Source organism: Drosophila ficusphila, unplaced genomic scaffold (genome assembly GCF_018152265.1).
Source record: "Drosophila ficusphila isolate 14025-0441.05 unplaced genomic scaffold, ASM1815226v1 contig_855, whole genome shotgun sequence".
Classification (NCBI taxonomy): Eukaryota; Metazoa; Arthropoda; class Insecta; order Diptera; family Drosophilidae; genus Drosophila; species Drosophila ficusphila.
In genome coordinates, this window is record NW_025064807.1 from 1,066,327 (window position 1) to 1,089,676 (window position 23,350).

The window sequence follows — 23,350 nt, forward strand, 5'->3', positions numbered from 1 at the left end:
GATTCAGTCGAGTGCCGAACGAGCTGATGGACGCACGTGTGGCGCGTTGGTTGCAAACTCAGATCCCGATTCAGATTGAAAGAGGCAGTATAGCCAGAGTCAGCCGAACGAACGAACAACTCCCGTCGAAAGCGAAACTCCCACGAAAAGTCCCACAAAAGGTGTGTGTTGTTGGGAAAGCGTGAAAAACTGTTCGCATCCGGGGAGCAGCCCAATACCACAACTATTCGGTGGTTCGAAAAGTGTGTGATAAGTTCTGTGATCTGTTGGCTGTTCGCATGGCAAGTGGCCGGCCGGCCGGCCCGAGGAAAAATCCCTAAATGCGTGGCGGCGCCTTTTCATGTGCAGCGGAAAAACCTCAAAATCGGGCTGCCCAGATGGATGGATCGGCGGTATAAAGAAGCACTGGCGACGGCGTCGCTGGCGGTCAGCAACAAACATTGCAACTGCGGCAGCAACAGCAACACGGCAGCAGCAACAGCAACTTCCAAAACGGGTTTCACCGATCGTCGGTGGGGAAAATCAGCGCCTGGCGTATCGCCTTTTGATCTAGCGCTCTTCGATCGGAGAGATTCCGATTTTTTTCCGAGGAAACCCAAAGGAAAATACCAATCGGAAAAACGCACAACGCTTGAGAAAATAAATCATCTTCGGCCGTTGAAATAACAAAAGAAAAACGTTTGAAGTGCCAATGTGAAAAGTTTAAAGTTTAACCAGTCCACTAACGAGCAGGAAAAACAAAAATGTAGTTGCCTGAGAAAAAAAAAAACAAGTGGAAATCAAACGAAAAGTATTAAGCAGTCCAAAATAAGTTACACAAAAAACAAAACAAAATTCAAGCAATTATCAACGTACATAATCTCAAAACCGAAAAACAAACGCATCGAATAGAATATTAAACAATTTTTGATACGGCAACATAACAATTTTATATTATTCGAAATCATTTTGACAAGCATACAAATCGTAAAAATAATTATAATTATAAAGTAATAAATATATTATAAAGTAGAAACCTAGTAAATAGTAATTTATTAACTAAAGTACTTACCACAAAACATCCACAATATATCACGCCAAAAAGTAGACTATAGAAAACGCATTTAGTAAAATCAACAATTCACCAACAACCGCTAAAATAAACCAATAAAACCAGTAAAATGCCATCGTCAACGGGAGTACTTGTGCTAATGATCCTCACCCACCTGAGTTTCGGCCAGGTGCGAAACGAGGATCAGCTGATGATGGTTGGCCAGAATGGCGATCTCGAGAGCAGCAATCCTGCAATACCAATTCACCACCAGCAACACCAACAACACCAACAGCACCAGAGTAACCACAATCTGAACAACGGCAACATCAACAGCACAATACTGAACACCCTGATGGGACAAAACGCTGGTCAGGTGGTGAATAGCTCTCCTGGAGGAGGATCCATGGTCAACCAATTGGGCAGCAGTACGTCGAGTGTTCCCTCTGTGATTGGAGGAGCAGGATCCGTTGGAAATCCTTGGCATTCGGGAGTGGGACTCGGAGTTCCCGTCAACGGAATGGGTCTGCCACCCTCCCACGGCCACGGTGGCAATATGGGTTCCCATCCACATGGACATGCCTTGGCAGGATTGGCAAAGTTGGGAATTATAGTGCCCGGTAGTCAGGGATTACCCGGAAATTTGGGATACGGCGGAACAATGCTGAACGGAGGAGGAATTGCCGGAGGAATGGGCATGGGAATCGGCTCCAACTCTAATAACATGGATATGCAGCAAGGCCTTTACAAGTGAGTCAATCTATAGCTATTCCCCATCTTAATTGAACTGAAATCTTATCAATTGACTGAGATCTCTCACTCGGCCATCAAATTGTTTTGTCCTACGAGAATTTCTGCAGTAGCGGCGTTTTATGGGCGCTTTTTTTATGGCTTTTTCTGGCCCCAACTCCCAGGGAACAATCAACGTTTACAATTATTTTCTTGTCCGCAATTACCTACATGTTCAAGTTTAACCCATGAAGTGAACTTTGATTCGCTCGAGACTCTGATTTCTTGAATGAGCACCATCACCCTCGGTGAACTTTGATTACATAAAAATCGTGAATTTATGGTTAGAGCAAGTCAGATGCTGGTAATTAGGTAAATTGAAGGGCTCTGTCTTAGAGCAAAAAAGCACACCCGATGGGATCTTTAATTAAAAAATAATTAGATTGATACAAGGCCAAAAATATGTAGTTAACTTTTATTTTGAAGAAAATGTAACAATGTTTGAAATAAAAAAATAATATTTATTGAAATCTGTTTTTAAATGCATATACGTAAGGTTTCAAATCTATGAACTTTAATATATATTAAAAGCTCTCCGTTAAAAATTTATTGTCACACATTTAAATTTCAAAATTTTATTAACACACAACAACCGGTTTTGAAATTTTAATTTGTAAAATTTAGTCGTACAACCAAAATGCTGTTGATCAATTTTTTTTTAAATTTTCCAAGTTTGAAGAATGTACGAATTTCAAACCCCATTTCCTGTTTTTTTTTCTTCTGAAAAAAAAGCTTCCACACATTTTCTGTTTTGGAAAATTTTTAAGAACGATATCTTCCCCCGAACCGAGTTGATTATAATTCGTTTGATCTGGCAAGTAACTTGGCAAGTCAAATAAATAATAATATCGCAAAAAATGCAAAAGTCGGCATTCACGTCCATTTCCACTTGGCAACTGCCTTTGCGATCTTGCCGAGTTGCTAATCAGTTGCATTGCATCATAAATACAAGCCCCACTCAGACACAATGGCTGGGGTCCAAGTTGGCTTTAAACAATAAAGTAAAATTATTTATATTTGTTTTGTTTGCGGCTGGTGCTTTTCGGCAGCCTTTGCTTTATTCTGCGGCTGTCAGCCGAAACCTTCTGAATGGGGGTGCTGCATTTGTGGGGGTTTGTCGGTTGTCAAAATGCTGCTAGCCGCCTTTTTTATGATTATTAGCAGATGCGAACAGCAGGGACTGCATGGTGAGGGGATGGGTGGGGAGGGAGGGGAGGGGGGCAGGGAAAGGGGCAGCTGCGGTGGCAGAGCGTAAATTTTACTTACACTTCACCATTAATTTGCCCACTGACAGGAAAACAGTGGGTGGGGCTAACAGGCACTGCCACCAGTTATTATTTGTCATTACAAAAGGGGAAAACCCTATAATATCCTCGACTCGAAAGGGATGAGATTGTGCACTGAAAATTTCCTTATGACTCATGAATATGTTTATGGAAATTCTGTATGGAAATTTTAAGAGTTTTCATTACAAATAAAATATTTCTTTAAAAATATACTTAACTAATGCACATCTTGAATTAATTTTGCAAAAAACATTTATTCAGTACTTAATATTTTACATCTATTTTATGTAATAAATTCACAGATCGTGTTTTTAGAAACAAATTTCCATACTTAAAATCCAAATCTTACATTTTATTAAAGATTTAACCATCGTCATCACATAATTTTAAAATTCACTTCTCATGGTGAAACTTGTTTGAAACAAGTATACGATTTTATGAAGCTCAAATTCTTTATTATAAAAAAAATTAATCATTTTATTATATTCAATTAGAAATTATGATTTTCTCTGTAATTTTTTCTGCGTGTGTAAATTTGAAGCCTTTTTCGCAATTGGCAATTCTTTTTATTACACTAAACTCCGGTGGGGGAAAGGCTCCACTTGCTGGGGTAGAAAGTGTTTCACTTATTTTGCCTTGCTATTTTTCTATTTTTTTTTTATTTATTTCCTTGGGAGCATATGCATTGACCCAAGCGGCCAGACGACAGAAATCGATAGACAGGGGATCCCATCCAGAAAGCCCATCCAGAAAGACCATCCAGTTCCGTTTGGTTCCGGGACCCAGCTGAATACCCAGTCGGTGTCCATTTAGACGCGCTGCTTGATTACAATTAATCGGCTTATTTGAGCAAGACATCGTTTGCTGTTTGCTATTTGCTATTTGCCATTAAACTGGATGGTAATGCGTGTGTGGCTCCCCATTTGCTGCCCCTTGAATTCCCAATAATTGCGAGCAGGTGCCTGTGGCAGTGCAAAGTGCGACTTTATTGATTTGAAATGTCAGCACGAATCGCAAAAGTCAAATCAACACTCAAAGCTGCACAAGACGTACATTCGAAATGATTTGCAAGGGTTCGATTTCGAGGCGGAGAAGTTGGCCGATTGCATTTGTGAGTTAATGAAGTTGGGTTGGGCGTGATTTCTTATCTGAAAATTACCTAAGGAATGTAAATACTACCGTGTTCCACTGACACATTACCCTTTCTTAACATTGGAAAAAAAATATTGATTGACGATGCATATAAAATAGCCTTTTGTAGTAATAAATGTGAATATGTTTAATTTCTTTAATAACATATTTCATTGATATCAAATTAAATGTACATTTACTCTATTCTCTAAACCTTTAACTAATTTAATAAAACAAAAATCGTATTAAAAGTCCATTAGGTGATTTCATAATTACTTGAACTTATGCCTCAATTGAACCCTTTACCCATTAAGAAGGCATTCCCCCTTTGAGCCGGCCACTTCAACACCTGCCTAAGCCATTTTGCTAACCAGGCAAATCACATCAGTAACCCTTCACCGACTTCCCAACTCTTGAATCAATTTCCCGATCCGAGTCCAAAATCGAAATGTGAACGAGACTGGAGCGACTACGCGACGCCTGTTTACACAATCAACATGCACAAAATGCTGATTAGGGGATGTAATGAAAATGTAATAATTGCTGTCAGGGGGCACTCGATGATGAAGTTGGCTCGGCAAGAAGGAAAAGGCTGGCGCAATTAATCTCCCATGTCGGGGTTGATCTGGCAATGAGAGTTGGTAATCTAAGAACGAACCAGAAATCCCAGAGACGGGCAAATAGAAGCCAGGAACGAGGAAGCCACGGGGTTGGTTTCAATTTCAGCCTTTTGACAGAGCCAAAAGCAAAAGGCAAATAATGTAATAATGTTTGACAGTCTGCGTCTCCGTTCGTCGTTCTCCGTTCTCAGTTCTCCGTCGTCTGTTGTTTTGTTAACAGACATTTATGACATTATACGGCGCAAAATTATGTTGTTACAACCCCACAGGATCTGAAATGCCGAATCCGGAACCACGACCTCCTTTGTCCTCCTGTGATTTCATTTGTCTCACAAGCGGCAAAAATCTGTTTAATTGTGCGTAAGACAAGGTCCCTTTCTTCCATTCCCGTCCCCCTCCCCTTTCCGTTGGCAACTCCCGAAGTTAAATATTTGTCAAGGAGTAATTAAAACTTACTTACCGTTTCCTTGGTTGCCTCACCCGGCTTTTATGTCCTTGCTTTCATGTCCTTACATCATTGGACGACGACAACGACGACGACGACGACTTGATGCCAACTATGAGTGCAAGTTTCCATTGTTGTGGATAAAAACTTTCCGACTATATCTTTCTTGTGAACAGGAGTTGGAGTTCGCCATGAAGTTGTGTGTGTAATCCTGGCGGAAGCATAAAAATGCTAATTTCCAAGACGCAGGAAAAGCCTTTGTTTTGGCCGCAAATTATGGTCAAGTCGAGGGGTTTTTTCCGGGGGGCTTTCCCTCTCAGCATCGGCGATAACGATTATGTGCAAAGTTTTGCTTTTTATTCGCGCCGCAAAATTAAAAACATCCAGGGAAAACCTGCGACGACTGCAGTTGGCATCGCCATGTGGCACCACCCGAAATTTATTTGTCTCAATAAGACGACAATGAAAATGTCGGCGGGTCTTTAGGTTGAGACTTGGGAATTGAATGAAAATCTGGGATGAGGAGCAGCAGCTGGACAATTTCGGGATCTTTGTACTTATATTTGTAAAACAGAATTGCAAGCACTAAATTTAGCTTTTCTTGTATTGCTTCATTTTGTACAACTTCTTGTTTATTTTTGACAAGGTTTTTTTTTGTCATTTGAAGTTTGTAAAAGTAAAGCTTATGGTAATATGATTTTTAATCTATTAATTTTTTGTAACTAATTTGTTTACTTTAATTTTCAAATAAAACATAAAGCTTTTATACTTATGGATTGATAGAAAAATTTGCATTGTTCTCATACACAATTTTTCTTAAGCTCATTGAACATCGCTTAACCTAATTTGTTTTAATAGAACCGAAAGCAGAAATTTTTATTTCAAAAATTTCCATTCCATTTGCCAATATATTAGCGATCCAATTGAAGACTCAGCTCTCAAAGAATTTGGCATGATTATCCCAATAAACATGTCTTTAAACGACTCTGAAATATTCATTGCAACAATAAATTTCGTTGAAATTTAGATTTTCCTCCCAGTTAAAGCATTGGAAGTTCGTTGTTTAAGGAAAATATTTCCCGTAGATTTTTTCTAGTAATTTTACGACTAACAATTTGCCTGCCATTTGCCATTTGAACTTTTTAATTTTGTCGTTTTTGATGGCTGCGTTTTATGAGGCCGTTGTCTCTCAACTTGGACTGCTCCTCGACATCTTTTTATTCCTCCGACTCCTGGTGGTATTTCCGTTGCTGTGGTTTTTGTCTCTTAATGATAAACTGGGGTTCAGCTTAACGTTCGACTTCGTTTGGGATTTTTTTTTGTGTGTGAATAAGTTTTCCCCCGTTTTGGGTAAATTCCTTTATGCCAAATGTCCTTTTGTTGAAATGAAAGCCGGGCAAAAGGAAAAGCTAAAGCTGCGCCATAAAAGTTTAAACAAAAAGCAGCTGCCAGACGAGGGCACACAAAAGCGAGATCGGAGTCATAAATTGGCCATGATGGAACCCAATAAAAGTGCCAGCACAGAAGATGCCGATAATTCCGAGTCGATGGCTCTGCTGCTGCTGATGATGAACAACTCGGTAGAACCGAAAAGAGGAGAAACTGCATAGCCGAGGGTTGCAACTGCCACAACAATAGACTGAATGGCTTCGAGGGCCGCAGCGTTCCGGAGCGTTCCCATGACATAAAAATGCATTTTCATGTAATCAACGGAAAGTGCGTAAAGAAAATCGCCCAAATGACTTAAACAAATCAGTCGCTCAAAGCCGAATTCCGAAGCGATTCAAGCGTGAAGCCTAAAATCAAACAACAAAACACATTTTTAAAGGTGTAAAAAGTAAGACAAACTTTGAGGAGCAGATGCGCGGATACAGATTACAGATACAAATGCAGATGCACACTCGGAAAAATATTTAAAAAATATCATTATAGCCGTTCTTTAAATATTAAATATATTAAAAAACAAATTGTTTAATTTGTATTGAGTCCTTCTTTAAAAAAAAAATTTCAACAACAAATGTTTTCTCTTATTTTATATATATTACATATTTATTTTTAAACGGTTGTTTATGGTAAACTCTGTTGTTTGAAAAAGGAGTAGGTTTTTCTCAGAGGGCATTTACAAATGCTGTTTTAGATGGCAGCCAAGTGCAAGATGCGGTTGAATCTGTTTTATTTCATTTCTTGGAGTTTGCCGTGTTTTGGTCGTGTGTCTAAAAGCGTGATGGCTTTTCGAGTTGCCTTTGATCTCATGTGCCGCGGACTCGGTTCTCGCTGCTCCCCCGATTTATCCACCGTTTTTAACTGTCTCTGTCTCTGGACCAAAGTCTTGCCTGCTTCCCCGTTTGGCAACGCATTGAGGAAGTTGCATCAAAGACAAACAACGAATTTACCCACACACATGTGGACACGGATAGGAGTCAAACTCGCAGATACGGATGCGGATACACACACGGCGAGCTGGGACCTTGAAGTTGTGTGGACCTTGAGGCACGCACCGCACATCAAAGCGTCGGAGGGCGAGATCAAAGAGGGGGCCTAGGCGTTATGCCACACGCGGCTTGCGACTCCCAATTGCAGTCACAAAGCCCCAAATAACCCCATCCACTCGCCACTCCACTCGAACACATCCTGCCTAAACGGTTTAACCCAGAAAGCGTTGACGTTTCTGTTTACTCAACCCTTTGCCCAGGTTATGATAACTTTCGCAAGCGATTGGAGAGTTCTGGGATTTCTATTTTGCTGGGAAAATATTTATCAATAATTGGTTGGAGTGCGGGCAGAATTGCAAAAGAGAGACAGGATGGGAGATAGTTATGTAGGTGAACACTTAAGGCAACCTATGTGCTAATTAAATAAATTGATTTGACATGAAAGTGTAAACTGCTGTTAAGAGTTCACTAATTTGAACTTAAGGGGCGGATGCAACGCATTTTGAAATAGAAAATAAATACTAGGCATTATGGAATTATAAACTGAATACGCTAAATATTTTCAAAGTTTTTAATTATAGGCTTATATGGGACGTGATAAAAATGAAAGATGTTGCTTAACAGTTTCAACATTTTGAAACCTTATTTTTCTTTTAATTTTTCGTTTAATTTTACATTTGTTGGTGTTCTATTAAAGTACGATTTCTCTTAAGAGTATAGTATATGAATTTCTCTTTAAAAACATGCTAAAGTTTGTAAATTTCTAGCTCAATTTTTTGTTGATTTACTTTTAAGGGTACCGTGTGGCCTTTGCGAGGCAATAGATCTTGTCTTCCTCGGATTGTCACCGAAAAAATGTTGCTGCAACCTGCCCCCGCAGCAACATGTTGTCCGCGTGGCGGCATCCCATGCACTTTTCTCCGTTTTTCCCGGCTTTCTGGTAAAAGAGGGGAGGTGAGGTGCCAGAAGACAAGCCGCTTGGCTGAGCTTTGATGTTGCGCCTGCTGCGGTTGCTGTTGACATAATTGGAGTTTTGGATGGTTGGTTCCTGGCCGGGATTGCCGTGTTGTTGGGTTGCTGGGTTGCCTGGGCTGTTGGCACTCACTTTGCGGTACTTTAAGAGGCCCGGCACATAATTTGCGCAAATTAGCGACAAGAGTCATGGCATGCCGTCAAACATCGTTGGCGGGGTCTTTAAGCCTAATTGATGCTCGGGCCTCAAGTCGAATGGTCTAAGCCGTATTTGCTTTCATCTCGCCCCGTCTCCGTCTCCGGATGCTTCAGAGGTGTGACCAAGATGCAGCCGCTGGATGCACTTGTCCTCGAGTGTTGTAGGTGTTAATGTGTGCACTTATTCTTAAGGGGAAAGAGTCATTACCCAGATCGATATAAATTGGCAATTTGACCCCCAACAAAAGACCCGACATTGGCGGCAACATGAAATGAATACAGAAGCGGGAAATCCGAGGCATCTTCGCTCGTTGAAAGGCAATCAGACTACCGAAAACAGTTATGGAAATGAGGAGTTTCTCGGAGAAGAATAAAAAACAAGGAGCTAAGTAAAGAAGCCGCCGACAGAACGACATCATCATTGAATGCTACCCCGAAAAAAATAAACATGTTTGGTATTTTAATTCAATTTGTGGTCGCGTTGAAGGGGCAGAACGAAATGAATATGCTGAGCTCGAGTTTGGGGTAATCTGGTGGAGTCTAGAAGAGGAAAACGGTTAGTCAGCAACTGAGAGGAAAATGGAAAATAAGTAATCAAAAGAGTGAGAAAAAATTTTCAACTTTGCTTAGTTTAAATAGTTTATTAATTCCTACGCATACAAGGGAAACCATAGTCTTTGTCCTTCCAATTTCAGTCTATCTGGAATATGCTTAAACTTCGTATTAAACTTGAATATATACTAATTACTTATATTCTTAAAAATTAAAATAAAAATACTCGTAAATATTCAAAAATATTGAATATTATATATAATTATTAGAATTTATAATATGTATTTTTTATTGGGATAAAATTATACTACCCACATCGGCTAAACAATATACAATAATAATTTAAGAATTTTAATTTGGGTGGCGTCAAAGGTTGTGGAATCAACATGTTTAAATTAAAAAATAAAATCTAGAATTTAAACGCAGAGAACTAGAACTATGAACACCACCACTCTATATTATTTCGTAACAAAATAAATGTCAGAAGTATTTATAAAATGCACAAATTAACCCCTCTAATATCTTGAAGAACCTGATAGGGTCTTAAATTTATCCACCCTCCTCCTCAACATCACAACCCACTCAGGCCACAAGAACTTTCCTATTAGCCGGTATCACTTTTGGCCCCTTATCCACAAATCATTAGACCGCACCACCCACTTGACATCTCAAGTTTTCTAGATCATAGCGGCAAACATAAATATCCACTTGACAAAGCGATGTGTGATCGGCCAGACACAAACCATATATATTCCCCCTCCAAAAATCGCACTTTGCACAGGCGAAATTCAAGAGCAAAATAGCAGAGCGAGGAAAAGAGATGATGGACCTTGAATGTCAGTCGGAGAAAAGGGAGAAAAATCAGGAAAATGCCGCAGACTGAGAGGAAAATCTCTGGCCAGAAACGCTGATTGACAAATGCAGTTGGGGGAAAATTCACAGCGAGTTGAGCGATCGAGGCGTTGATTGATGAACAGAAATACGGACGGGTCGTTTACCGTGAATGTCTGAAGCGCCCCTCCCCCTTTTCCGCACCCCTTTTTCCTCCTTTCCCCACCTTTAGCGAATCACGCCCCAAATTAAATGAAATTAACACGCGTTTAATGTCAAACTGGGGAAAACTCACCTGCCACCCGCGAGCCAAACGCACACACAAACACAATTTCCCATCCAATTGTTTACTTAATGACGTTCATGTGTCTTTTGTGACAGTGTGTGTCATTTGTCGGCTTTTCAGCCTTTTCCGCTTTTCCGCAGCAAGTGAGCGCGCTGTCATAAAACGATTTGATTAAAGCGATTTTACCGCCGCCTTCGAGGTCTCCAAAACAAAACAGGAAAAAACGGAGGAAAAAAAACCAAAACAACAGATATGAAAGCCAACAGCTGGAGCTGGGAACTCCACTTTGCTCTCTGTGTTTTCCAATTAAAACGCAGTCCTGTGCCGCAGGCGATGCGCTAACATTTATTTTCGGAAATCGAAAAACTCGAAAGGGGGCAACCCGACCCTCGGAGCCAGAAGTCGGATCCAAAACTTGGAGCCAATGAGGAAGGCTCCTGCCACGAGCGATGGCTCGGAAAGTGAGAGTAGGCTGTGGGAAAACTACATTTATCTGCGAATCTTTTATGCACTTTGCGGGGACTAAGTCCTGATAAACAAAAAGCCAAGTTTTTGATGATATTGATAAATAAATCATGTTACAATCATTACAGAAGTAATCCTGCTATATTTTGGAGATTGACAACCTGATGTCAGGGTATACTTTCTGCTGATTAATATATTATATAATATATAAAAGAAATGTACTGTGAGATTTTTTTTCTAAATTTCAAATTCTGCTTTTTAAATAAAAATATATAATATTTGATAGTTTTAAAATTACCCATAGCAATATAATAAAATTATATTATAGTTAACCTACTTTGGACTGTTCTTCTCCAAACCTTTTAATTGAATAGTTCAATTTATAATTGTTCAAAGATCGATATAAATATCATACTTCACTCAGTTTAAAATCAGAGCTTTTATTATGCCTTTGAATTAGGTGCATTTAGGCAAGATAAGTTTTCTGATATGTATGACACCCTTTTAGAAAGGGTATCTCCGCAAAAGAGGGCAACAAGTAAAAGTGGCGGCGGCACAAATTCTTTGTAATTAGTATTAAAATGTTTTCCGCTACGTTTTCACTTGATTCCCGGCTGGCAGTCGCAGTGCGATTCCCGGGTAAAAGGCAACAGGCAGCATTCAGAACTCAGAATTTAGCATTCAGATGCAGTCGAGCAGGCAGCCAGTTAGTCAGTTAGTCACTCAGTCAGTCAGTCAATTTGTCTATGTGCCCTGAGGGCGCTTTACCATATCCCATATCCCATATCCCGTACCCCTTCTATATCCCCATTCCCATTCCCATTCCCTTCCCCATCCCCAATCCCTTTACCACTGCGATGCTGCTCTTTCTCGCATGATTGAAGGCAACATGTGTTTCGGAAATTATGCAAAATTGCCTTTCTGGCCAACAGAGCAGCAGCTATATAGCAGATGCCAATGGATGTGACTGGCCGATCTGTAGCTTCGCCTTTTCCCTCCACATCCAAACATCCATCGACTTGTCAAACTCTTTTGCGCTGCAAGTGCATTCGCGTTGCATATTTCGCTGCTCATTATCGTGGCGCACAGTTCATTTCGAAAACAATTAATAATGCTTAAGCGCTTCTTGGCGTTGACAGGCGATGGGCAAAGCAAAGTCCGCCAAGCAAACCCGCAAATTTTGTGTGGTCACAGCAATAGTTTCCCGAATTCCAAACTTAGCATGTTCCTCTAAATTTTCTAAAAAATACACTTCAACAAAATAAGCATGCAAGTTTCAGAGATCTTTAAGCTGCAACAATATACTAAAAGCAACCGAAGAGTTTTCTTTTAAAAAACTTTTTCCGAAGTTCAAGAAACATAATTATTCCTACTACAAATTCTGTAAAACGGAAGTGTTTTAAATAATTTACAAGTAAATGTGTCAAACAACACTTAATATTTTTCAAAATCTCAGAAATTGAGTTTTTGACGGAGAATATAAATTTGAATGGTATATTGCTTTCTTTATAAAGCATTCCATTTTGTTTTGGAAGTTTGTTCGTAAAATTTAAAGCCCTCCTAACATAGTGTTTTTAAATACAATGTTTAGACCTTTGTAATTCTTTTTTAATTTATATGTGGTTATTTTTTTTAGTGTAGATATTCTTCTGAATTTTTCGGCTGTGTTTGGTCATTTATTTGGCTTAGATTTGTTAGAGTGCTGAGTGGAAACAACGAACGGAAGCGGCTAACAAATTGGGATGGCAACCGAATATGGAGTGGCAGATAATGAGCATTGGAAAAATATTTTCTTGGCAGTATTTTTAGAGATTTTAACGGAGTGCGACATTCCCTGCAAGATTTAACAACTTTCCCAACAAATTTTCTCCTTCCGCTTATGTTTAAAAATGCATTTGATTTGTGGTTCTCGTCGGTTTGTTTTCCATTGTTTGTGCTTTTTGTTAGTCTGTTATTCCGGCATCAATATTCATTAACTAGAATGATACGTTTCAAATCGAAAGTTCTTCCAAGTTCTGGACCGAGGCACTCTATATTAATGGGCAAATAATCGGATTTGTAAAGTTTACAAAACAAAACGAGAGCAGAAGATGCCAGAAGGCAGGAGATCCGTGCAACATGAACTTGTTTTATCACCTCATAACAACAACATTGCGAGCAAGTGAACTCAACTGATTGAATGCCTTCGTGGCAGCATTTGATTTGTTTAGAGAATAAAGCACAGCAGACCTTTCTGTATCTCCATATTGTACGAGTACGTGTATCTTTGTATCTGAATCGAAAATGTGAATGTGGATCTATGCGTGGATGTTGCCCGTTGGTTGTGGCATCTCTTTTTTTTGTGTATGTGGCGCCAACTTGGCCTCGTTTGTGGGGCGGGATTTTTGCTTAATTAGCACTCAATGAACAACTTGGAGAGCTGGGAAAGAGTCGAGGAATGTGCGCGATGGTACTTCAATCCCGCCCATACAAAAGCTATAGTGCATATAGCAAAACACCACCTCCAAGGCCATTTTGTGAGCCGAGTCGGGCCGAAGCGAGGGTTGCTTGTAAAAATCTTACGAGCTTTACGTGACCGTCCATTAATACATCATTGCGGCAATGTTGGCCACGCTTTCACCCCCGCTGCTTTTCCCGCTTTTCCCGCTTTTCGAGGGAAATGAGCTGATGATGATGGTGTGGAAAGTAGAGCCAAGTTTCCTTCTCCTTTTTTGTGGGCCTGCTCGGGGTGTGATATCAGGATCGTTTTTTCGTCACGGTCATAAAAACGCATTTTATGCGAAACGCATTTGAGTGGATCCCCAAGAAAAACGGAGTCTGGAGTCCCTGGCTCACAGTTTGAGTCAGAATTCTGGGTGTGGATGTGGATGGTGGGCTCTTATCGGTTTATTCCCGTACGTTTCTCTTTTATGGGAAAGTAAATAAAATGTAAGCCAAGAGCTCCCTCGCAAACTTTTAATGTTGATTGCGTTTCGCGTTGATGTTTAATTTTTATGCGAGTCTTTTATTCAAAGCTCTAACTCCACCACCTTTTTTCTATATACACGTAGAAAAATGATTTGGTTTTCTGACGATCAGTTTTTCTTTTTATATATTAACGAAATTTGTAATGAACTGTAGCACTTATTCACATTAAAAAAACCTTCTTCACCCCTTAAGTCTTCCGATTATATCTACACAATTTCTTTGCCTTCCAGATTTATTGAAAATATTTTTGTTGTGTAGAAAAACCAGTCAAGCCAAGTCCAAAATTAATCATTAATAGCTTAGCTTAAGCTTTGTTTCCCTGCTGGTGGTCGTTGCCTTGGAGCTAAAAGGAAAATTGCCAGGAAAATTAATTTAAATCTATTCGCTGGCAATTTTTATGGGAAAACTTCGGAGAAGAATGGAACAAGCGGAGACCGAAATGCCAGCAATTAATTTTAATTGCCCGACGGCGAGGAGATAATGTTATGACAATTCCATAAATAAGTCTCAATTTCGAGGGAATTGGAAGTTCATTTCTGGAATGAAAAATGCTATCACATAAATTAGTCACAAAATCATCTCTATATTCGGCTAAATACTTGCGGGCTGTTCATAGAATTACCTGATAAATTCTCAAGAGCAGGAAAGCACTGGCGCAAAAACAACAAATGGTTGTAAAATGCTGGAGAAATTCTAGCGGCTAACAAAAACGAAAAGAAATGCAGACAAATTGCTGGAATGCCGTTCAAGCATAAACGAGAAAAAAACCAACCACAAAAGCAGCAACACCGCCAACAAAACCATCTAATATTAGCTGAAAAATAGTTTGGCAATGTATTCAATGAAAGGGAGAGCAGCATGCAATGGATGTTGCTGTTGTGGCAGCAACAACAAGCGGAAGCAGCAACGCCAAGCGGTCGAAGATTGAGTGCAGGAAGGTGGAGTTTCTTGGTTGGTTGATGGAGCGATTTCTGCGCTCTCCAAGGATGATAAATGTCAAATGGAATGGTTGAGGTAACACTACTGTGGATTCAGTGGCAGGAAGCAAGGATTGGCTGTCCCACTTGAAGTGCAACATCAGAATGTTGCAACTTGTAGGCTTAAATTGGCGTGTCACAGAATGCATTTACCCAACCCACAACTGTTATCAGCAATCTTCCAAGTGCCGAAGAAAAATATCTGAGCAAACAAAGCATAGCTGTTACCCTCATTTGAAATTGCTCATGCAAAATGCTGAGACCCATAAAAGTTGCCACACAAATGGCAAGCCACTTAGATGTTGCTGCTAATGATGTTGCTGAATTGCTGCTGGACAAATTGCAACTGGCAATTACAATTCAATTTTTATGCAACACAATGAAGCTGTCAAATGCAGGGAAGCCCGATAAAAAATAGAAACGGAGGAAGAAACCAACTAAACATTGCTGATGACACAAACAGCGGGCGGCAGCAGCAATTCCCAGCTGCAACATTCCGAAGGGTGCGGGGGCCGCACTGGTTTGGGGGCGTGGCAAAGGTAATGGCGTTAACTGCTTGGGCATAAAAATGGCTTGCAGCCGGTGCCGTAAGGTAGCAATATCGCTGTGCGGCAGCAACATGGGGCCAGCTAGAAAATAAGCAGCGAGTTGCTTCTAGGTGTGAAGTGTGGCTAAATCTATATACGTATAAATATATATATAGTAAATGTATATATCGCCGGGTGCGTGCCCTAATGTGAGGGTTGCAAGCGAAATGTGTCGTAAAGATTTTTATTGCATTTTTATGGCGCACACGCAGCAGCAGCATCAACAGCAGCAGCAGCAACATCAGCTTCCGCTAGCAGCAACATGGCATTTTTGGTCTTCTTCGGCTGCTTAATGATAAACTTTAGCGCTGCTTTTGCATTTTCGATTCCGTTGTTTGCCACAGAAATCATTTTTGAGTAAATAAACCGCAGCGGCAACAACAACAACAGCAGCAGAAGCAGCAACTGCAGCAACATCGCGAGCAACGTGAGCCTAAGTAAGCCGTTAAAATGCTTTTAAAACTAAAATAGAGATCCAGTGCGGAAGAGCAAGTGGCCGAGCGACCCTCGCTTCCTGGGTGGGCCAATAAATTGATTGCTGCTACTGCTGCTGCTGCTGTTGCTACTGCGCAGTTGCTTGCTTTTTGTTTTTAATCATTTGCCGCAACGTTTTATTAAAAATCCAAAAAGTAGCGACGTCATTTTATTGTCTACTTACTGCTCAAGTCCAAAATCCCATGCACAAATTTTATGAGCCAGCCCATAAAAATGCCTTTTACCGTTCTTCGTTTTTGTTTTCGGTTTTTGGGTTTCAGTTTTTTTTTGTCTTCTTTTTTAATTTTGTGCCAAACTCTCGAGGGGCACATTTGTTGCTGTTGCTGCTGCTGCTGTTGCTGCTGTTGCGCTGATGTTGCTGTGGGGGAGCGACATTGTTTACGGTTACAACTGTTTGTCGTCGTTGCGTTGCCGCTGCTTCTGCTTCTGCTTCTGTTGGATGATGCCAAAATTGATGACCATAATCTTCGGCACAGGGAGCTGGGCAGAAGGATGCGCTTTTTATGATGAAGCGCCGAGTTGCAGCCAAAAAACAACCACCGGCTATTGCTGCCCCACACTAGCAACCACCCACAAGCACTGAGAAAAAAAGGGCAATATTAGTATTCAATTTGGAATTAAATTTTTTTTTTTTCAAACTTATTGAATAAAGTTTTAAGAATGCTATTAACTTTGGTTGACAGTTTCTTATCCCGTAAGGAAAATCAATTTTGTTAAGATTGATTTCTTACATCTAATATTATTTGTATAGATTATATTTTATATTAGTGAAATTACAAAACTAAAATCCATATTTTTCGCTCAGTGTGCGCACTTTCCCTTCCCTTGTTGCAGCAACATTATTCATTGGGGGGTTCGAAAGAAGCGGGAGCGGAAGCATATTTTATGTTTTAACGCTGCCGAAATTGGGCAGCAACAACAACATCTCATACATCAGCATTTAGAGACCCCTCGTCCTGGGAAAATAAACGGAAAGGGGACTTCTCCCCGAGGGGCGGACGTTTGTCTTGCGGTTTTCGCGCTTGCAATTTGGTTTGCCTTCGTTTTTTTTCTCGTTGTTGTTGTTTTTTTTTTTTTTGCTGACGGCAATTGTTGCTGTCGCCGTTCGCTGCTGTTGCCGGCTTTTACCGCCTTTACCGCTTGCAATTTAGCGGCTTAAGCGCAATATTTACAACGCATTTTGAAGTGTGTTTCGTTTCATGTGCCATAAAGCGAATGAATAAATAAGCTGACAGGTGCAGGAAGCGGACTCAGCGGAAGATTTTAAGCGATCCCACAGATGACAAAAGGAGACGACACTGTTAAGCTGTTAAGCCAAACAAATGGGGTCCGCATGAATTATTGAAAAAGAGTTATGGCAATTAATGGCACGGCGAAAACGTAAAGCTTCTTCAGAGTTTCACAATAAGCTGCACAGAAAAATGCGACGAAATTTTGGGAAATATGTACTGTACAAAAAGGCAATATATATTCTCCAACAAATAATTCAAATGTTAGGAAAGGTGTTATATTAAACGTACATTAATACTAAATTATATACATATATATTGAAGATTTTTTTTCTAAGTTGTGTAAGCTTTCGTATTTTTTCGCTTATAAGAAACCACAAATTTCGAAAAACCATGAGGCGGATCGGCCTAATGATCGCCACTATTAACGATTATTTGTGCTCATATAGTATTTGAGGAAACTGCTTGTCTCTCAGCAAATTGCCCGTAGAAATGACGCCTCATTGGCCCCATTCTCGCCAGTCAAACAAGCAAGAAGCTCAAAAGCAGAAAATCAGAGAGAACCGGAGAATCCCAGAGGCAGCGCCTTCTGCTTCATTTGCCAGCTATCAATTAAAGCCAACCGAGCGCGTCGCGTTTTGCCTAAGTTCATCAATTTTCCGATCCGATTGGGTTACAGTATTTGCACTTGCGTTTTAATTGAACGTTTCGGGCTTGGGTAAATTATGTGACAGCTACGCCAAAAGCAAACAGAGGAAACCAAAACAGAGCGACCAGCAAACAAACAAACATTTTCTCGCCACCCAGAAAAGAAATCGACTGGAGAGTTGGTAGCCCAATGCAAGTCAAATGTTTTAAAAATAAGCAATGCATTTCGCTTTTCGAATGGTAAAAGAAGGCGTCAAAAGGGGGGCGGACTGTGCGTGGCTGGCAGCTGCATTTATGTTTTGGCAATAAAATGCAAATGGTAAAAAGTCCATAAAAAAGTTCAAGTCGAGAGAGCATTTCGGCTTTCGATATGCTTATGCTACTTTAAAAAAGATTTTATGGGTGCCTGCCTGGGTTGATTTCAATTTTTATCCTCTTTACACGAAGCAAAGTGGGGATATAGGTTTTGAGTTATTGTGACAAGAAACTATAATAATATGAAACTATAGAGATACCCTTAAAATATTTTTAAACTGGAAATGGGATTATTTGAGTTGAGAGAATAATAAACCATTTTTTTTTAAATGAGGAGAGGGTACTGTTATTTTAGACACAACATAAAATGTAAAAGCTGAATATAAAATAAATATTGAATATCTTTTTCCCTCAAAGTGCAATCATTTTTTACTCATTACTAATTATCGAATTATATTTAATATTTCAAAAGTTTATATATATTTCATATATATTATATCTAATCACGTTTATGGAAGATAGACCCTGGCGGCTATAAAATATATTGATTTTATAGAACGGTACCTTTATGGTGGGTATAATAGTTTAAATGGCTTTCCCTCAGTGTAAATTTTGTTGTGTTTTTCGAACTGCTTTCAATCGCCGACTGCTGCAGTTGCTTCCTCTGCCTCCTGTTGCTGTTGCACATTTGCTATGCTGTTTGGGGCCAGCAGCAACATCAGCAGCAGCAGCAGAAGCAACTAAAAACTGTAAAGTCCATAAAATGCTTTTGCCGCAGCACAAAGGGATTTATATATGTGCTTTTCCTGGCTACCTGTGCGTTTGTGTTTGTGTGTGAGTGTGTGTGTGGGGTGTGTGCGGGTGTGTTGAATATTTTACGTTTCTGAAAATTTGATGAATCTCCACAAATGCACAAGGAAAATGAGGGAAAAGCGGGACGCCGAAGAAGAAGAGCACTCAAAGCGGCAGGAGGAACACACAACTTCAGCGTCATCATCGCACGAGGAAAATATCCATCAACACTTTTGTTTTACGGCGCTATCTTTTTCCCTGTCCCACTCTCCCACATGTTTGCTGGCACACATCCGTCCATCCGTCCGTCCTTCCGTCCGTCCGTCCATCAATTTGTTATTTGGTATTTGGCCTAACCACCAACTCTTCACAGTTTGTTTTGCTTTGTGGCCATTTTAATAGCTTTCAGACTACTTTGTATCCGAAAGATACGAATCTATCTCTGCTGCATGCGATTGTTTAGCTGGCGGCGAAAATTTGTGATATTAAAGTGCTCGCTCAAAGAAGACTGGCTCCTTTTCTCAGTCTGTCCGTCTGTCTGGCCAATTGTTTTAGCCATTCGCCTGCTAATTGTCTGTCCATTTTGCCCCGTAAACGTTTTGTCAAAAGGATTATCCCCAAGTTTCCCCCAGTTGCCCCTCTCCCTGCGGAATTACGACTGGTAATTCCTCAATGTTTTCAATGGCTAAGGCGACATACATTATCCAAAGTTGAAGTGGGTAAATGGCGAGTCGTGTGCTGTGGGCTTTGAGCTAATGCGCTTTGCGTTGCACTTGCCGCAGCAACAGAAACAACAACCGAATCGGATGTGATAACAATACAAAGCTTACATGCCGACTTACATGGGCTTTGAGCTGTAATTGAAGACCCCCAGGGTTTTGGCCGGGGAATTACAGAGTCACGCAGTCAAAGAGCTCAATGCAAAGAGATCAACAGATCGACATATGTCACTCCCAATCAGTTATAGATTCTATGAATTTTTACAAATAAATTGAAACAGAGGGGTAAAAAGTATAGTGCCCTTATCAAAATAATAATTAATGTTGAACAAAGGGATTATGACTTTTATTTACTTATAAAATAAATATATATACACATAAACAATATCATTATAATCTCTACCTTAAAATTTATATTATTACCTCATTATTTATGTATCAGTATAAAATACGTATTTAATAACTTGTTACTATAATAAATTCATATGTGTGTAGTTTTGATTATTTTTCTTAGTATATGATGAATGATAAATATACTGAAAACATTTAAAGAGCAACCTGCAGTCCCCCAACCACCCCAATTAAATTCCTATCCAGACTGCCTTTCAGTCAATCGCCAAATGATATTTTAATCAAACCGAAAACTACGTCAAATATCGAAATAAAACAGCGGGAGATAAATAGATAAAAATTGGCCAGCCGCAGCCACAGGTTCTTGGATCCAAACAAATGCCACAAGTGTAGCCAGAAGGCAAAGCAAACTACTTGTAAACATTTCAAACATTCAATTAATTAATTAATTGCGAAAATGTGGCAAATTAATTTCACATAAAAAGTGGGCACGCGGAAAATGTAGAACGTATTCGAGCGGAATATTATTAACAGATTTTGATTGGCGAAAGTTGAGATCAGCTGCTCACTTCCAGCTGGAGAATAAAAGTGGAAAATCTGTGCCAGATGGAGACGGAAATAGTCGGAAAGTCCGATAGCCGCAGATATGCTGAGCTCGTTACTCATACGCCAATTTACGATGCACTTAAGTTTTATGAGAATTTAAGATTTCCTGCAAATCAGCCGACTCCAATCGTTCGAGGCGGAGTGGGTGCCACAAAATGATAACCGAAGTTGCACAGGAAATGAGTGAGGTGAAGCGTCGGCTTCTTTTTGAAATATGAAATACCTCCTAATAAGCTCTGGAATTACTAGAAATAGATATAGCATTGAGTTCTCAAAACAAACCAATTCAAGGAAAATTCTTTCTGGCATTCCTAGAATCCGAATCAGTGGAAAACTGATAAGAAAAAGCGCACTTACACATGTTGTAACTTTTGTTGAATCAAATAAAAGTTCCCAAATATCGGTTTATTAGTGGCTGTAAAATTTATAGAGCCCTTAATTGCAGTTTTTTAATCTATGAAGGTTGTCGTTGGTAATTAACTCTTTAGGAAATCTATAGATTTTGTAAGATAAAAGGAAAAGTCATGTGAATTCAAATTTACGTTGAAACGGTAATTTTACCGTTTATTTTATGAGTAATGGTTCACCTGACAAGCGCTAGAGGGCGCTAACTTTAGCCTGTGTAAAATACGTGTAGATTATTTCGCGCATATTACGAGCTGTAGATGGCGCTGAATGAAAAAAACTAAAAACTAAAATTGTAAGACTAAAATTTCTACTATCTGATACTTTTTCAGATTATTCTCTAGAGTTCAACTTACTCTAAATAACCTAAACCCTTTCTAAAATATTGTTTTTCTTATCTTCAGCGAACACTTTATCTCGGAGCACACGGTGATGGCGGTGTTCACATCCCAAGGACAAGTCGGAGGGCCCTGCAGATATATGCCGGCCACGCGACGGCAGAACCACCAGTGTCGCAAGGAGACGGGGCTGCCGGGAACCCTCAGTGAAGCCCGTCGCCTGGCGACGACCCACTGCGAGGAGCAGTTCCGCTACGATCGCTGGAACTGCTCGATCGAGACGCGCGGCAAGCGGAACATCTTCAAGAAGCTCTACAAGGAGACGGCCTTTGTCCACGCCCTTACCGCCGCCGCGATGACTCACTCGATAGCCAGGGCCTGTGCCGAGGGCAGGATGACCAAGTGCAGCTGCGGCCCCAAGAAGCACAACAGGGAAGCGCAGGATTTCCAGTGGGGTGGGTGCAACGACAACCTGAAGCACGGCAAGCGGGTGACGCGCAGCTTCCTGGATTTGCGCGGCGGCGATGGAGACGAGGTCAGCGAGATATTGCGACATGACTCAGAGGTAAGATTTTAATAAAAATTAAAGAAACGGGAAAGGAAATCATCCACAAAAATGTTCTTAAGAAAATTAGGAATACTTTGTTATACTTATTTTGCCTTAATTTTGTTTTTAAACTAAACAAAAATCTATTAAGACTATAAACATTTAACTTTACTTTACTCCCATTGAAAAATAACATTTTGAATAAGATTTCAAAAGTTCTGCCTCAAAGTGTGCTATAGAATATAAAGTTTCAAAACTGTATTTTTTTTGCACAATTTTTATCGCGTTTCAAAAAAGAAAATTATTTAAAAAAATTTCAAATACAAACAAAACAAGAGAAAAAGAAGATTATACAAATCTTGAATAGCTTCATACTTATTTTACTTTTATTACAGGTCGGCATTGAGGCTGTCTCCTCGCAGATGATGGACAAGTGCAAGTGCCACGGCGTTTCCGGTTCCTGTTCGATGAAGACCTGCTGGAAGAAAATGGCCGACTTCAATGCCACAGCAACCCTGCTGAGGCAGAAATACAACGAGGCCATCCGCAAAGCTCCCAATCAACGATCCATGCGACAGGTTTCGTCGAGTCGCATGAGAAAGCCAAAACAGCGACGCAAGAAAGTGAGTTATAAAGTGAGTTATTTAAAATACAATGTCATCAAAGTCCAAAAAGTCAAATTTTCGTAACAAACCCATAAGAAATTTTATGGTTATTTGGGATAAATTAAGCAATTCCTTAGTTTTAAAGGCCACAAGCCTTAAAACATAGTTTTGAATTGATTTTCACTAGGACTTTGGTGCAGTTTTTATCGCACTTAAATTATAAATTAAATAGAGTTTCTTTAGGATAAATTCGTTAAGAGAAGTTTATTAAAATTCATTATACATCTTTTATTGCAGCCCCAACAATCGCAATACACGACGCTGTACTATCTGGAGACCTCGCCCTCCTACTGCGCGGTCACCAAGGATCGCCAGTGCCTGCATCCGGACAATTGTGGGACGTTGTGCTGTGGGCGTGGCTACACCACGCAGGTGGTCAAGCAGGTGGAGAAGTGCCGGTGTCGGTTCAACAACGGGCGGTGCTGCCAGCTTATCTGCGACTACTGCCAGCGGTTCGAGGACAAATACTTTTGTAAATAGACGGGCAGCCATCTCTCGCCGTCTTTCAGCCCGTCTCCATTACTTTCTTCCCCTCTCCGAAAGCTGTAGCTCTATCCTTGTGCTCTTTAAAAATGTAATTTGTAAAGTTTTTTTCTACCTTTATGGCTTGTAATTTTTTTCCATTCCTAACAAATATTATTGAAATGATAAGCGAAAAGAACGAAATGATACGCAGAACGATAGAAAACGCTCAGAAAGCTAAGGCTCAGCTAAAGGCCAAACTCACCCACT

At 40.1% G+C, this 23,350-nt stretch overlaps 1 protein-coding gene across 2 annotated transcripts; it reads left to right on the top strand.

Annotated features, from left to right (window-relative positions):
• Nucleotides 1–23,350, top strand: LOC108093476 (protein Wnt-4). 2 transcript variants are annotated; one of them, XM_017193565.2, is made up of 4 exons: nt 1–1,780; nt 21,473–21,971; nt 22,349–22,588; nt 22,856–23,350. In XM_017193565.2, exons 1-4 carry the CDS (start codon nt 1,161–1,163, stop codon nt 23,096–23,098), a joined length of 1,602 nt encoding a protein of 533 aa, XP_017049054.1. In that variant the 5' UTR covers nt 1–1,160; the 3' UTR covers nt 23,099–23,350. The 2 variants fall into 2 exon arrangements, with proteins under 2 accessions (XP_017049054.1, XP_017049061.1); XM_017193572.2 differs by having other exon boundaries at nt 22,349–22,576.

Bases quoted from the DNA above. Each gene is read 5' to 3' on its own strand.
- LOC108093476 (XM_017193565.2), top strand. From the start codon at position 1,161: ATGCCATCGTCAACGGGAGTACTTGTGCTAATGATCCTCACCCACCTG. The intron at 21,972-22,348 runs GTAAGATTTTAA...CTTTTATTACAG, and splicing joins TATTGCGACATGACTCAGAG to GTCGGCATTGAGGCTGTCTC. The intron at 22,589-22,855 runs GTGAGTTATTTA...CTTTTATTGCAG, and splicing joins GCAAGAAAGTGAGTTATAAA to CCCCAACAATCGCAATACAC.